The following is a 15326-nucleotide window of genomic DNA, read 5'->3' as shown; positions in this document are numbered from 1 at the left end:
GATTATGGGGGACGCCCATGTCTACTCCAACTCTGGGGCCTGGAAACGGTGACGAGGGGGAGGAGGTAACGAAAAGAGGAAGGAGCTGAGGGGAACGAGGAAGAGTGGTAAACCCAGTCTGCATCAAGGCGAGAAGGTATCTGGAAGTTTTCTTTATGATCTGGGAAAACCAGAGTGGAGGGTTGGGTGACTGGCTGGGGGAGCGAGCGAAGCGCCTATCTGGGAAAACTAGAGTGGAGGGTTGGGTGACTGGCTGGGGGAGCGAGCGAAGCGCCTATCTGGGAAAACCAGAGTGGAGGGTTGGGTGACTGGCTGGGGGAGCGAGCGAAGCGCCTATCTGGGAAAACCAGAGTGGAGGGTTGGGTGACTGGCTGGGGGAGCGAGCGAAGCGCCTTTGGAAATTTCCACCCATTTGGCTGAGTTTACTGACGTATGTGAGAAAATCAAAAGGTTACAAATCACGTCAAACACTCCTGGACTCATGTGTGGTCACTATAATTACTTTGTGTTTCCTGCATTGTGAAACGGATTTGTTTCTTGTTGTTCTCTAATTAGTCATAATCAACTCATGGACTATATCTATGTAGTATAACTATACTGAACAAAAACAGAAATGCAACATGTAAAGTGTTGGTCCCATGTTTCATGAGCTGAAATGAAAGATCTCAGAAATGTTCCATATGCACAAAAAGCTTATTTCTCTCAAATGTTGTGCACCAATTTGTTCACATCCCTGTTAGTGAGCATTTCTCATTTGCTAAAATAATCCATCCACTTGGCAGGTGTGGCATATCAAGAAGCTAATTAAACAGCATGATCATTACACAGGTGCACCTTGTGCTGGGGACAATAAAAGGCCACTCTAAAATTTTCCGTTTTGTCACACAACATAATGCGACAGATGAAACTGTGGGTTTGCAAAACAAAGAATTATCAGAAACCATCTCAGGGAAGCTCATCTGCGTGCTTGTTGTCCTCACCAGGGTCTTGACTTGATTACAGTTCAGCGTCGTAACCGACTTCAGTGGGCAAATGTTCACCTTCGATGGCCACTGGTATGCTGGAGAAGTGTGCTCTTCACGGATGAATGCCGGTTTCAACTGTACCGGGCAGATAGCAGGCAGCGTGTATGGCGTTGTGTGGGCGAGTGGTTGGCTGATGTCAACGTTGTGAACAGAGTGCCCCATGGTGGCGGTGGGGTTATGGTATGGGCAGGCATAACCTACGGACAACAAACACAATTGCATTTTATCGATGGCAATTTGAATGCACAGAGATACCGCGATGAGATCCTGAGCCCCATTGTCGTGCCATTCATCCGCCACCATCACCTCATGTTTCAGCATGATAATGCACGGCCCCATGTCACAAGGATCTGTATACAATTCCTGGAAGCTGAAAATGTCCCAGTTCTTCCATGGTCTGCATTTTCACCAGACATGTCACCCATTGAGCATGTTTGGGATGCTCTGGATCAACGTGTACGTGTACGACAGTGCGTTCCAGTTCCCGCCAATACCCAGCAACTTCGCACAGTCATTGAAGAGGAGTGGGACAACATTCCACAGGCTAGAATCAACAGCCTGGCCAACTCTATGTGAAGAAGATGTGTCGCGCTGCATGAGGCAAATTATGGTCACACCAGATACTGCCTGGTTTTCTGATCCACGTCCCTACCTTTATTTTAAGGTATCTTTGACCAACAGATGCATATCTGTATTCCCAGTCATGTGAAATCCATAGATTAGGACCTAATGAATTTATTTCAATTGACTGATTTTCATATATGAACTGTAACTCAGTAAAGTCTTTGAAGTTGTTGCATGTTGCGTTTGTATTTTTGTTCAGTTTAGTCATAATCAACACACGGACTGTATCTATCTAGTATAACTAGTATTTCTTATCTAGTTTGACAGTTAGTAGGCCTACATTGTTGTTTGCTGAATAACAATGTCCTGTAGTATACTGTATCTATACGACCCTGGCCTAGCTTTGGTACTGTTGTCACCCCTCCCCTACTCTTGTTTTGAAAAATCTCTCCATCCAACCAGAGCCACCTCTCTACACAAGCTGTTTGACTGAGCGTATAGGTATATATATATATATCTACCCTGTCCCCTCCTTTCCTTCCCTCCTCCCCCCACACTCATCTCACCACTCGCTCTCGCCTGATTGACTGTGTGAGACAAATTAGGCTTCTGAAATGATCAACAAATTTGACAGGTGAGTAAAATGAACATCTGTTTTTTTGTATTCATTGTTTAATGAGTTGAGCAAATGTATATGATATAATATCACATGGATGGTGTAGTACATATTTTAAAGCTTATCCCTACCAATTGGTGATTGCGGTCTTATTTATCATTGGTGATGCTTTATGAAACCACTCCTGTCATCTTTCTCTTATGCAGCACAATCAGAAGTTTCAGTGATGATGACAACAATGTATTGAATAGCTTTCGCTAGTTTCGCTGAAAGCTGTCTGATTGAAACTGAGACTGAGAGAACCAGGGTCAGTTTCTTAGACACCAGTTCATTGACAGATGGTTGACCAAACCTGTGGTTTTGTTAAAGAAGAGGAAAGTGTTGAGTAGTTAGTGCAGTCCTCATAACCAGAGTATATGGCTTTTCCACACCAGAGAAGACACTACAGGGGCAGAGGAGGGAAAAGCAATAGTAGTGGCTATAACCATTCACCTTTTCACCATAGGCCTGCATCAGTTTGCGTGTGAAAATAGATTTAGCATTCATCTCTACTATGTATTTGAGTGAAAACCTATTTTCTGTGTCTCAGTGTTCTGTTGGCCCAGAAGAAGTTTATCTACCACTATAAGAACATGCGCTGGGCCAAGGGCCGACATGAAACCTACCTGTGCTTCGTGGTCAAGAGGCGGGTGGGACCAAACTCACTCTCCTTCGACTTTGGACACCTGCGCAACCGGTCCGGCTGTCATGTTGAGGTGAGGGAGGGAGAGGAGAGGGAGGGAGGGAGGGAGTAGGGAGAGGAGGGAGGGGAGAGAGTAGGGAGAGGAGAGGAGAGGGAGAGGAGAGAGAGGGAGAGGAGGAAACAGAGGAAAGGGGTAAAAAACATGGAACAAATTTTATCATCTGTCATTTGCTCCAGTTTCTCTCCCCCTTTCCGTCGTTATATATATCCTATCTCTTCCATTTTCTTTCTTTCTTTCCCCTGTCTTCATCACTCTCTTTCCCCTCATTCTACTCTCCACTCTCTATCCATGCATTACCTCTCCTTTCTCTCTATCTATATCTTCCTCCCTCAATCATTCCCCTCTCTCTCTCTCTCTCTCTCTCTCTCTCTCGCTATCTCTCTTCCTCAACTACATCCATCACTCTCTCCCTCATTCCTCACCCGTCTACCTTTCTCACCTATCTCAATCACTCTCTCCCTCATTCCTCACCTACCTCCATATCACTCTCTCCCTCATTCCTCCTCCCTCTAACTTCCTCCCATATCTCCATCACTATCTCTCCCTCATTCCTCACCCCTCTCCCTTTCTCACACATCTCCATCACTCTATTTTCTCCCAGCTGCTGTTCCTGCGCCTCTTGGAAGCAGGTGCCCTGTGTCCAGGCCTGTGGGGTTATGGAGCTCCAGACAGTGTGGGACTGTGTTACTCTGTCACCTGGTTCTGTTCCTGGTCCCCCTGCTCAGACTGCTCCTACAGGCTGGCCCAGTTCCTCAGCCAGACCCCCAACCTCCGCCTCAGGATCTACGTCTCCAGGCTCTACTTCTGTGACCCGGAGGACAGCAGTGCGAGAGAGGGTCTCCGCATGCTGCGGAGAGCCGGGGTGCAGATCACTGTCATGAACTATGAAGGTAGAGAGGGTGTGTGTGTGTGTGTGTGTGGGTGTGTGAGTACATCTCTCATTATAATTCTGTCTCTTCCCTATAGACTATTTCTACTGTTGGCAGACTTTTGTAGCTTGCAGACAGCGTGTGTTTAAGGCCTGGGACGGACTGCATCAGAACTCTGTTCAACTGGCCAGGAAACTTAACGAAATCCTGCAGGTAGGACACACACACACACACACACACACACACACACACACACACACACACACACACACACACACACACACACACACACACACACACACACACACACATGCACACACACTGTACCCTTGAGTTAGTAGGCTAATAATATTTACTGATTTGTCTTTCAGCCTGGTGAGGCAGAAGATTGGGGAGATGCTTTCGAGCTACTTGGACTGTGATTCACCTCTATCCCTGTCATATACCCTGATATGGAGCTGTTTATTTCTGCTCCTCCCACTGGTGCTACCTGTCAATGTTATACTGTAAAGATCACTTTAATCTATCATTGTAAAAGTAAATAATAATAACTGAAATAGGTCAACTGTACAACTCAATAATGTGTTTATATATTGTTATTTAATCCATGGGATTTACATTTTTACCCTTTGTAGCATTATTACTGTCTTGTAACACATTCATTAAATAATTCCCTCCAACTGTGATTGAGTCGTTTTGTGTTGACATGATCCTATCCTCTATTTACATTTGACCAGCTCTTTATCTCTCACATAGCCAACGATAAACAACCAAATAACGTTTAGGCTAATTGATTACAATGATCCCTAAACTATCACTGACAATGGTTGATTCATCTGGACGAACGACGTTAGAAATGGATGTGAACGCTTCATGTGCGCAAATACACAGTGTATTACGCTCTCGCACCGGTTAACGTGCACGATCACCACACACCGATTGAATTAAAGTCAAGATGGCGACCGAGGGCGAATACGAGTCGATCCTGTGTGTGAAACCTGACGTCAACGTTTACCGAATCCCGCCGCGGGCATCGAACCTGGGAGTCAGGTAAGAGACCCGGTTCCGTCACCATCAACCGGTGACCTTGCCCTTGTCTGACTCCAGCACTCATTGTTTGATACGGCGATATATCAACCTCCCCGTAGGCAAAGCTCTTATCCCCACATCAAGGGAATGTAAAGTCCATATAAAGGCTGTAATGCTGGTCTCTGTTGCCTTTGCAGTACGCAATAGCTTTTTCTAAGGTGGCCTACTAGGCAAACTGGTTGGGAAGGAATAGTCTACCACCAGATGTCAAGGTTGTGCGTAGTGGGATGGATAGGGAGAATACACCTGTCATTATTGTATGTTTAATGAAAGGCTATAGCAGATACTACGGTATTTAAAGGTCCAGAGGATTAGGTGAGATTTTTACTCCCTCTGAGGATTATCTGGGCATTTTCTCTGTTGTAGCCTACCCTATTACTTTCTGACCAGGGTTCGTTAAAGGATCTCTTGTTGACAGTGACTTCTGTCCTGTTAGGGTACAGTCTACGTTTGGCAGTGTGTGTGACTATATTGTGTTTACCCATTTGTTCATTGGCTGGTGTTTTAACGTGATCCAGTCTATCTCCATGCTGACTGGACAGCGCTCCATACTGTATCTGTCTCCTGGGAGCTGATTGGCACAAAGCTGAGTCTGTTGTGTGATGTAGTGAGTAATACTAATGAGGGAATATTCCACCCCAGGTCTGGTGAACTGCCAGTCCAGTCACCAGTCCAGTCACCAGTCCAGTCACCAGTCCAGTCACCAGTCCAGTCACCAGTCCAGTCACCAGTCCAGTCACTCTCATTTCGGTAGCAAAGTGTGGTGGTTGGTTATCAACAACGTGGTCTCCCTCTTTCTCACACACACACCGTCTCATCTCTGATTGGCAGTCTGTGTCTCCCTCAGGGCTGCGGATTGGAAGCTGGACGCCCCTGATTGGACAGGCCGTATGAGAGTGACGGCTCGGGGAAAAGTGGCTTTCATCAAACTGGAGGACAAGATCTCTGGTGAGAGGCCAAATCTTTACAAATAATAATTTTTGTTCTTGGACATAAAAGACTGTAAAATCACCAGGAAAAGCTCAAAGTAATTTTAATGTAGGAAATTTGTTCCCAAGTATTCCCACGCACAAATAGAGAGGCATATGTGATCGTATCCCAATATAATCAAGGTTTGAAATTATTCTGTTTTTGTCAAATACTATATCTGTTTCTTGCGGTCAATTTGCAGAGGGCAAATTATTTATAACTGTTCCGAGCATCCGCTCAAGGGCTAATTAGCCCACTGCTGAATGTAATTGGGAACTCCTACCCTAGCCCCTAGCCCACCTCAAGGCACTTCTAGTCAGAAGATCATTGTGCCCAATTCCAAATTGTCCCCTGGGCACTTCTTGTTGATCTGAAAGGACCATGTTAACTGTTCCACCTTGCTCTCTGACTCTTGCCTTGAACCATTAGTTATAATGTCTAAGTTCTAATTACCCTCCGTCTCTGCAGGGGAGCTGTTTGCACAGGCACCAGTGGACGAGTACCCTGGCATCGCCATAGAAACCGTCAGTGACTCCAGTCGTTACTTTGTGCTTCGGATCCAGGATGAGAGTGGTGGGTTGTTGATCGTCGTCCATCGTCACCATCTGGCCAAATTAGAAAGAAGTATCACACACTACTTCCTTACATTTTCTATTAGCAGTTATTATACTGAACAAAAATATATATGCAACATGTAAAGCTTTGTTCCCATGTTTCATGAGATGAAATAAAAGATCCCAGAGATGTTCCATATGCCCAAAAAGCTTATTTCACAAAATAAAATTTGCACATATTTGTTTACATTCTTTTTAGTGAGCATTTCTCCTTTGCCAAGATAATCCATCCACTTTATAGGTGTGGCATATCAAGAAGCTAATTAAACAGCATCGTCATTACACAGGTGCATCTTGTGCTGGTGACAATAAAAGGCCACTCTAAAATGTTCAGTTTTGTCACAAAATACAATGCCACAGATGTCTCAAGTTTTGAGGGAGTGCGCAAATGACATCCTGACTGCAGGAATGTCGACCAGAGCTGTTGCCAGAGAATTGAATGTTTATTTCTCTACCATAAGCTGCCTCCAACATCATTTTAGAGAATTTGGCAATACATCCAACCGGACTCACTACCTCAGACCACGTTTAACCAGGCCAGCCCAGGACATCCATATCTGGCTTCTTCACCTGCCACCCGGACAGCTGATGAAACTGAGAAGTATTTCTATCTGTATTAAAGCCCTTTTGTGCGGGAAAAACTTATTCTGATTGGCTGGACCTGGCTCCCCAGTGGGTGGGTCTATGCCCTCCCAGGCCCACCCATGGCTGTGCCCCTGCCCAGTCATGTGAAATCCATAGATTATTGCCTAATTTATTTAATTCAATTGACTGATTTCCTTACATGAACTGTAACTCAATACAATCGCTGAAATTGTTGCATGTTGCGTTCATATTTTTGTTCAGTATAGTAGTAGTAGTAGTAGTAGTAGTAGTAGTAGTAGTAGTAGTAGTAGTAGTAGTAGTAGTAGTAGTAGTAGTATACCACAGTAATAACAAGGTATGTTTTGGATCATTTGAGTGTGTAGTATGAAACAGTATTCTACTACAGCATTTGGAGTACACAATCAGTTGTTTCTCACTGTGCTATGTCTCTGTTTTAGGATCAGTGTGTGTACGAAGTGATTTGATTTGTAATTTACATTGGTCTGTTGTTCTTCTTTGGCCTCTGTCTCTCAGGTCGCAGTGCGTTCATAGGCATCGGGTTCGGGGACAGAGGAGACTCGTTTGACTTCAACGTGGCGCTGCAGGACCACTTTAAGTGTGTTGCTCTTACAGCTGTCACAACAGAGAACACTCTCATAACATTAGCAAACAAGTGCAGCTCAGAGCTAGAATGTTGACTTCTAACTGACATGAATTAGTAATAGCCTGTCATCTATTTCACTCTATAACTCTCGATTCAATTCCAAGGGGCTTTATTGACATGGAAAATATATGTTTATATTCAAATCAAAATCAAATCAAATTGTATTAGTCACATGTGCTGAATACAACAGGTGTAGATCCTACAATGAAATGCTTACTTACGAGCCCCTAACCAATAATGCAGTTTAAAAAAATAAGAATAAGAGATAAAAGTAGAAGCAATTAAAGAGCAGCAATAAAATAACAATAGCGAGACTATATACAGGGGGGTACCAGTAGTCAATGTGCAGGGGCACCAGTTAGTTGAGGTAGTATGTACATGTAGGTAGAGTTATTAAAGTGACTATGCATAGATGACAACAGAGTAGCAGTGGTGTAAAGATGGGGTGAGAGGGGCAATGCAAATAGTTTGGGTAGCCATTTGACTAGTTGTTCAGGAGTCTTATGGCTTGGGGGTAGAAGCTGTTAAGAAGCCTCTTGGACCTAGACTTGGCGCTCCGGTACCACTTGCTGTGTGGTAGCAGAGTGAACAGTCTATGACTAGGGTGGCTGGAGTCTTTGACAATTTTTAGGGCCTTCCTCTGACACCGCCTGGTATAGAGGTCCTGGATGGCAGGAAGCTTGGCCCCAGTGATGTACTGGGCCGTTCGCACTACCCTCTGTAGTGCCTTACGGTCGGAGGCCGAGCAGTTGCCATACCAGGCAGTGATGCAACTTGTCAGGATGCTATCGATGTTGCAGCTGTAGAATCTTTTGAAGAATTGGGGACCCATGCCAAATCTTTTCAGTCTCCTGAGGGGGATTAGGTTTTGTCGTGCCCTCCTCACGACTGTCTTGGTGTGCTTGAACCATGTTAGTTTGTTGGTGATGTGGACACCAAGGAACTTGAAGCTCTCAACCTGCTCCACTGCAGCCCCGTCGATGAGAATGTTGGCGTGCTCTGTCCTCCTCTTCCTGTAGTCCACAATCATCTCCTTTGTCTTGCCAATGCAAGTGAAATAAACAATCACAATTTGAGAGTAAACATTATGCACAGAACATTTTTCAAAAGAATAAAGACGCTTGAAATGTAATATCTAGCTATAACTCTCTGTCCCTTTTTCCCTCTCATTCTTTCTCTCTATCTATTTACTGTATATATCTCTCTCTCTCTCTACCTACCTCTGTCTCTCTGTCTCTCTCTCAGGTGGGTGAAACAGGAGCTTGAGATCAGTAAGCAGTCTCAGACTCCAGACAACACTCCTAAACTGGACCTGGGTTTCAAAGAAGGACAGACCATCACTCTCAATATCGGGGTAACTTCATCAACTCATACCCATAGTACTCCTACCATGGTCCTTGTGTCCTTGTCCTTGTGGTAAAAATGATGTGGGTAAAACAAAGCGCGAATTAAAAGTACGTATCTCAGAGCATCGTAGCACCATTAGGTGCAAAAACTTGACTTACCCAGTTGCGGCTCACTTTTTGGAGTTAGGCCACTCGATTTCGTCTCTGCGTTATATTGGCATCGAACATGTCACCCTCCCTAGGAGAGGGGGTGACCTTGATAATCTATTGTTAAAACGAGAGGCTGCCTGGATCTTTAACTTAAAGACCCTCGCTCCCTTCGGTCTCAACGTAGACTTTGATCTGAAGCCATTCTTGTGATTATTGTGACTTTGCCATTGTAATTGTTTATAAGCTTGTGTAGTCTAAAATGAATCTATGATCGTATGCTATCCATTGTTTTTTTGTATGCCGTTCTTTGTATGCCATTTTTAATATTTGAGAATTAACCAATGATATTAGGCCACTTTTGGCCATGATTACAGACACCTGTGTGTCTTTTGACACTATATAAACGAGTCATCCCGCAGTGTTTGTGATTATACCCTGATGAAGACAGCGTGGCTGTCGAAACGTTGGATTACATTTTTGCATCTGAGCTCCTAGAGTGTGCGGCTCTCCTTTATTTTGAAGTTTTCTACTCCGCTAGCCAGCACCTCGCCTACATAGGTGTGCGTTTCTTTTTCTTCTAGATACTCCTACCATGGTACCATCTGGTTAGCGCTTAACAACTAAAAAGCGAACATGCACGCACACGTTGCAAACCCATGCTCTGTTTATAAGCTTTGTCAAGCTATCACGCAAACACCTATTCCTCTCCTTCCTTCTCACCCGTCGCCCCGCTCTCTTTCTTTCCATTTCTGTTCCTCTCTCAGCAAGGCAGAAAGAGAGACAAGTCCCGCCCCCAGAGCGCTGGTGGCTTTGGGCTCCTCCCTCCTCCCCCTGGCGGTGGAGGCACCAAGATAGCCCCGTCCCCTATGTCAAGCTCCTCCAATGACAACGAAGGTTTATTCTCAGGGGGAGACTTATTCTCTGCGGGAAGTGACTCGTTTTCAGGGGGAAGTGACACATTTTCAGGAGGAAACAACACATTCTCAGCAGGAAGTGACATGTTCTCAGGGGGAAGTAACACAGGTAGGTGAACAGCATTTTGGGCCACGTTCAGCGAAGTGTAATGCTACTGGTTGTTCAGATAGATATGCACTACATGACCAAATGTATGTGGACACCTGCTCCCTGAACATCTCATTCCAAAATCATGGGCATTAATATGGAGTTGGTCTCCCCTTTGCTGCCATAACAGCCTCCACTCTTCTGGGAAGGCTTTCTGTGAGGGCTTGCTTCCATTCAGCCACCAGAGCATTAGTGAGGTCAGGCAGTGATGTTCTGCAATTAGGCCTAGCTCGCAATTGGCGTTCCTATTCATCCCAAAGGTGTTCGATGGGGTTGAGGTCAGGGCTCTGTGCAGGCCAGTCAAGTTCTTCCACACCGATCTCAACAAACCATTTCTGTCTGGACCTCGCTTTGTGCACTGTGGCATTGTCATGCTGAAACAGGAAAGGACCTTCCCCAAACTTTTGCCACAAAGTTATAAGCACAGAATTCTCTAGAATGTCCTTGTATGCTGTAACTTTAGGATTTCCCTTCACTGGAACAAAGGGGCCTAGCCTGATCCATGAAAAACAGCCCCAGACCTTTATTCCTCCTCCACCAAACTTGACAGTTGGCACTATGCATTGGGGCAGGTAACGCTCTCCTGGCATGCGCCAGACCCAGATTCGTCCGTCGGACTGCCAGATGGTGAAGCGTATTTATCACTCTAGAGAACACGTTTCCACTGCTCCAGAGTCCAATGGCGGTGAGCTTTACACCACTCCAGCCAACGCTTAACATTGTGCATGGTGATCTTAGGCTTGTGTGCGGCTGCTCGGCCATGGAAAACTATTTCATGAAGCTCCTGACGAATCGTTCCTGTGCTGATGTTGCTTCCAGAGGCAGTTTGGAAGTTGGTAGTGATTGTTGCAACAGAAGACAGACAATTTTTACTCGCTACGCTCTTCAGTACTCGCCGGTCACATTCTGTGAGCTTGTGTGGCCTACCACGTCGCGGCTGAGCCGTTGTTGCTCCGAGACGTTTCCACGTTCCACACACAATAACAGCACTTAAAGTTGACTGGGGCAGCTCTAGCAGGGAAGATATTTGACAAACTGACTTGTTGGAAAGGTGGCATCTTATGACAGTGCCGTGTTGAAAGTCACTGAGCTCTTCAGTAAGGCCATTCTACTGCCAATGTTTGTCTATGGAGATTGCATGGCTGTGTGCTCAATTTTATACACCTGTCAGCAACAGGTGTGGCCGACATAGCCGAATCCACTAATTTGAAGAGATATTCACATACTTTTGTGTGTATATATATAGTGTATATAATAAACAAAAAAATAAACACAACATGTAAAGTGTTGGTCCCATGTTTCATGAGCTGAAATAAAATATCTCAGAAAGTTTCCATATGCACAAATAGCTTAGTTCTCTCAAATTTTGTGCACAAATTTGTTTACATCCCTGTTCGTGTGCATTTCTCCTTTGCCAAGATACTGTAATCGTACCACCTGACAGGTGTGGCATATCAAGAAACGGATTAAACAGCATGATCATTACACAGGTGCACCTTGTGCTGGGGACAATAAATGGCCACTCTGAAATGTTCAGTTTTGTCACAAAAAATGCCACAGATGTCTTAAGTTTCGAGGGAGTGTGGAACTGGCATGCTGACTGCATGTCTCGCCCTGGCCTTAGTTATCTTTGTTTTCTTTATTATTTTAGTTAGGTCAGGGTGTGACATGGGGGATGTATGTGTTTTGTATTGTCTAGGGGTTTTGTATGTTAATGGGGCAGTGTGTAGTCTAGGTGTATGTATGTTTATGGTTGCCTAGATTGGTTCTCAATTAGAGACAGCTGTCTATCGTTGTCTCTGATTGGGAACCATATTTAGGCAGCCATATTCATTAGGTAGTTTGTGGGTGATTGTCTATGTGTAGTGTTTAGTGTCAGCACTATTTGTTCTATAGCTTCACGTTCGTCGTTTTATTGTTTTGTTTAGTTTGTATAGTGTTCTTCGTTTCGTTTTCGTCTTCAAATAAAAGAAGATGTATTGTTATCACGCTGCGCCTTGGTCCTCCTCTCTTCCACAATACGACGATCGTGACACTGCAGGAATGTCCACCAGAGCTGTTGCCAGAGAATTTAATGTTAATTTCTCTACCATAAGCCGCCTCCAACGCTGTTTTAGAGAATTTGGCAGTACGTCCAACCGGCCTCACAACCGCAGACCACGTGTAACCACGCCAGCCCAGGACCTCCACATCTGGCTTCTTCACCTGCGGGATCGTCTTGACCAGCCACCCGGACAACTGATGATATTGAGCAGTATTTCTGTCTGTCATAAAGCCCTTTTCTAGGGAAAAACTCCAAGCCCACCTATGGCTGTGCTCCTGGCCTCTCTTCTGAAATACATAGATTAGGGCCTAATTTATTTATTTAAATTGACTGATTTCCGTATATAAACTGTAACTCATTAAAATCCTTGAAATTGCTGCAGGTTGCGTTTATATTTTAGTTCAGTATAGATCTGCTCTGGCATGTAGATCAGGGATGATGTCAGCTCCTTACAAGACAATTCTATGTGCAACGTTCAGAGCGGTGTGTTCTCCTGAATGTGACCCTGTTCTTATATTGCTGCTTCTGATTCATCTGTTTGTTTATCTTGTTCGATTACCCTAGTAACTGCTTTTTCTGTATAGCGCTTTTTGCTACCATTGTTGAAGACTATTTTTACAGTTCCCTAAACCATGCTGTGATTTCATTTGACTGAAGGGAAAAAGTGTATGTTTTATATGCCACTGTGTAATTCGGTTAAGGATTGAATGGGGCCCTGGGTGTTTTTTCTTTTAGTTTTATGAGCTAACCAAGAATAAAGGCTGTTGTCATTAGAGTATGAATGTAGAGAAAGCAGTAGAGGGTGTGTATTAAAGAGTCTGATGTGTGTTGTCTCCATAGAGATCCTATTAAATTAGTTTTCAAATTCCTAATTCTGTCGTTATCTCTCTGTTTTCAGGCTGTTTGTTAGACCTGGACAGCAGTAACTCCAACTCTGTGGTGCAGCCGAACCCCAACCCTACAGGCGGCTCGGACATGTGGGGAGACTTCTCTGCCCCAGAAAAGTAAGGGGATAATCTTCTCTTCTTTCATTATTCTGTTCCCCCATTAATGCTCTCCTCTTTTTCCCCATAATGCAGGTCAATGTCTCCTCTCGCCAACGATGATGGTTCCACCAACTGGCAGCAGTTCTGAGGTCGTCGCACAATCTCTTTCACTTGACCTTCACCTGACCTTTAACCCCTGACCAGGGGAGGACTCCAGCAGAACACTGTATATTATCACCTCAACCTCAGTGTACTCTTTCTCTCTCTCTCCCCCCTCTCTTTATTTCTCTCTCTCTTTACCCCTCTCCTGGCTTCCTCTCCTTACCATCCTCTCCTTCTACATCTTTCCCTCTCAGCCCCAAAGTTACACTCTCTTCCCCCGTCCCCCTCTCCTTGCCCTTCTCTCCCTCTGTCTCTCTATCTATTGCAACAGAGTATGTATTTATTACGGAGGGAAAAGACTGAGGTTAAATGTCTCTAAATGAAAGATGTTACAGAAAGGAATGATGGTGGCTCACACTAATATAGTCTTGATGAATAAATACATTCATTCAAGTTATGTACATAATATATTATTGTAAATGTATATAGTGTCAGTAGTTTGTAATTCCCATTGTTGTTGTGGTAGTGTTGTAGCTAATTTTCCTTTAGAATCTCCAGTACAACTGGAATTATCGCCTGAAATAACTGATTTACAGGCTTGCCTGGATGCATTAGTATATGACCAAGTTATCTTATATCTGATCTAAGGTCAGTTTTGCATTTTCCTCTTAATTGCTAAGGTTAGGTCACGGTGAGTCTGGAGCTGTGCTTTGGAGCAGCTTCTGCTTTGAGTGGACACTGATCTACTGTAAGTTTACACAGCAGTCATGCTGTTTGGCGCCCTTTAGTGGGCTATTGCGGTCCTACAACCACAGTCTGACAGGGAGAGTGGTGAGATGCACAGCAGCAGCTGCTGTGGACATTATCACTGCTGGGGATGAGCACTTGTCTGGGTCACTTGGCTGCATTGTTTTAACAGGAGGCTGGTGTTAGTTGGTCAATTAACACAGAAATGGAGGGAGAGAGAGGAAAAAAGTGTGCTGATTGAGGGAAGGGAAAGATGGGTGGGGTCTGAGGAGGGATGGAGGGTGAGGAAGGGCTTAAACCCATGGGGTGATAGACAGGCCTGATTTAGGCCTTGTGATGTAAACAGTCCCTAGGGGTTTCTGGGTAGTGATGACTCATTTAGGTCACGACTTTTGCCCTGCTGGATGAATAGCCCTGTGTGTGTACATACAACTGTCTGTCCGTCCGTCCGTCTGTCTGTATTCTATACGTTGTACCCTGGAACTAACGTAACGCTGTCAATGCAGTCAGACCATTCCAGTCCTTGTGAGATGCAATGTTTTACTTTACTGTTGTGTTGTTATTGTGAGAGAAAGGATGGAGGGAGGGGTAAAGGGATGGATGGAGGGAGGGATAGAGGGATGGATGGATAGATGGAGGGAGGGAGAGATGGAGGGAGGGATGATGGATGGAGGGAGGGAGGGAGGGAGGGAGGGAGGGAGGGATGATGGAGGGAGGGAGGGAGGGAGGGAGGGAGGGATAGAGGGAGGGAGGGAGGGAGGGAGGGAGGGAGGGAGGGAGGGATAGAGGGAGGGAGGGAGGGATGATGGAGGGAGGGAGGGAGGGATGATGGAGGGAGGGAGGGAGGGAGGGAGGGATAGAGGGAGGGAGGGAGGTGTGGGTGATAATGTTGTACAGGACATCATAATATTACAGTAAGCCAGTTATGTGGCTTTTGTACTTATCATTGTGTGTGTCTTTCACACACATGGACTCCAACATTTGCATTAACTGATGACATGATGTTGATTAATGAGGTGATAATTGATTGATTTCCTGTGTGAGAACACAGCTAGTGGGAGAACTGGTATGAACTGGTGAGAGTCGGTGTAGATCCTACTCATGTTGGTTTATGTGTTTGTTCTTGACATTACAAATACAATATATGTGTA

The 15326-nt window shown here is 44.9% G+C and overlaps 2 protein-coding genes across 2 annotated transcripts; both read left to right on the top strand.

Annotated features, from left to right (window-relative positions):
* The first annotated feature begins 366 nt into the window (after positions 1 to 366).
* LOC129837430 (single-stranded DNA cytosine deaminase-like) lies at positions 367 to 4484 on the top strand. Its single transcript, XM_055903581.1, has 5 exons — positions 367 to 2223; positions 2795 to 2960; positions 3550 to 3838; positions 3915 to 4030; positions 4189 to 4484. Exons 1-5 carry the CDS (start codon positions 2204 to 2206, stop codon positions 4237 to 4239), a joined length of 642 nt encoding a protein of 213 aa, XP_055759556.1. The 5' UTR covers positions 367 to 2203; the 3' UTR covers positions 4240 to 4484.
* A 248-nt stretch (positions 4485 to 4732) lies between these two features.
* Positions 4733 to 14809, top strand: LOC129837429 (adaptin ear-binding coat-associated protein 1-like). Its single transcript, XM_055903580.1, has 8 exons — positions 4733 to 4867; positions 5754 to 5854; positions 6344 to 6448; positions 7609 to 7690; positions 8984 to 9092; positions 9999 to 10257; positions 13239 to 13344; positions 13420 to 14809. The coding sequence occupies exons 1-8, from the start codon at positions 4773 to 4775 to the stop codon at positions 13472 to 13474; spliced, it is 912 nt and encodes a 303-aa protein (XP_055759555.1). The 5' UTR covers positions 4733 to 4772; the 3' UTR covers positions 13475 to 14809.
* Positions 14810 to 15326: the final 517 nt, after the last annotated feature.

Source organism: Salvelinus fontinalis, chromosome 38 (assembly GCF_029448725.1).
Source record: "Salvelinus fontinalis isolate EN_2023a chromosome 38, ASM2944872v1, whole genome shotgun sequence".
NCBI lineage: Eukaryota > Metazoa > Chordata > Actinopteri > Salmoniformes > Salmonidae > Salvelinus > Salvelinus fontinalis.
The sequence above is the reverse complement of the archived record's forward strand: the minus strand, read 5'-3'. Positions and strand labels throughout refer to the sequence as shown.

Coding starts and splice junctions, on each gene's coding strand:
- LOC129837430 (XM_055903581.1), top strand. CDS start 2,204: ATGATCAACAAATTTGACAG. Junction 2,224..2,794: donor ATGATCAACAAATTTGACAG/GTGAGTAAAATG, acceptor TCTGTGTCTCAG/TGTTCTGTTGGCCCAGAAGA. Junction 4,031..4,188: donor AACTTAACGAAATCCTGCAG/GTAGGACACACA, acceptor TTTGTCTTTCAG/CCTGGTGAGGCAGAAGATTG.
- LOC129837429 (XM_055903580.1), top strand. CDS start 4,773: ATGGCGACCGAGGGCGAATACGAGTCGATCCTGTGTGTGAAACCTGAC. Junction 4,868..5,753: donor GCATCGAACCTGGGAGTCAG/GTAAGAGACCCG, acceptor TGTCTCCCTCAG/GGCTGCGGATTGGAAGCTGG. Junction 6,449..7,608: donor TCGGATCCAGGATGAGAGTG/GTGGGTTGTTGA, acceptor TCTGTCTCTCAG/GTCGCAGTGCGTTCATAGGC.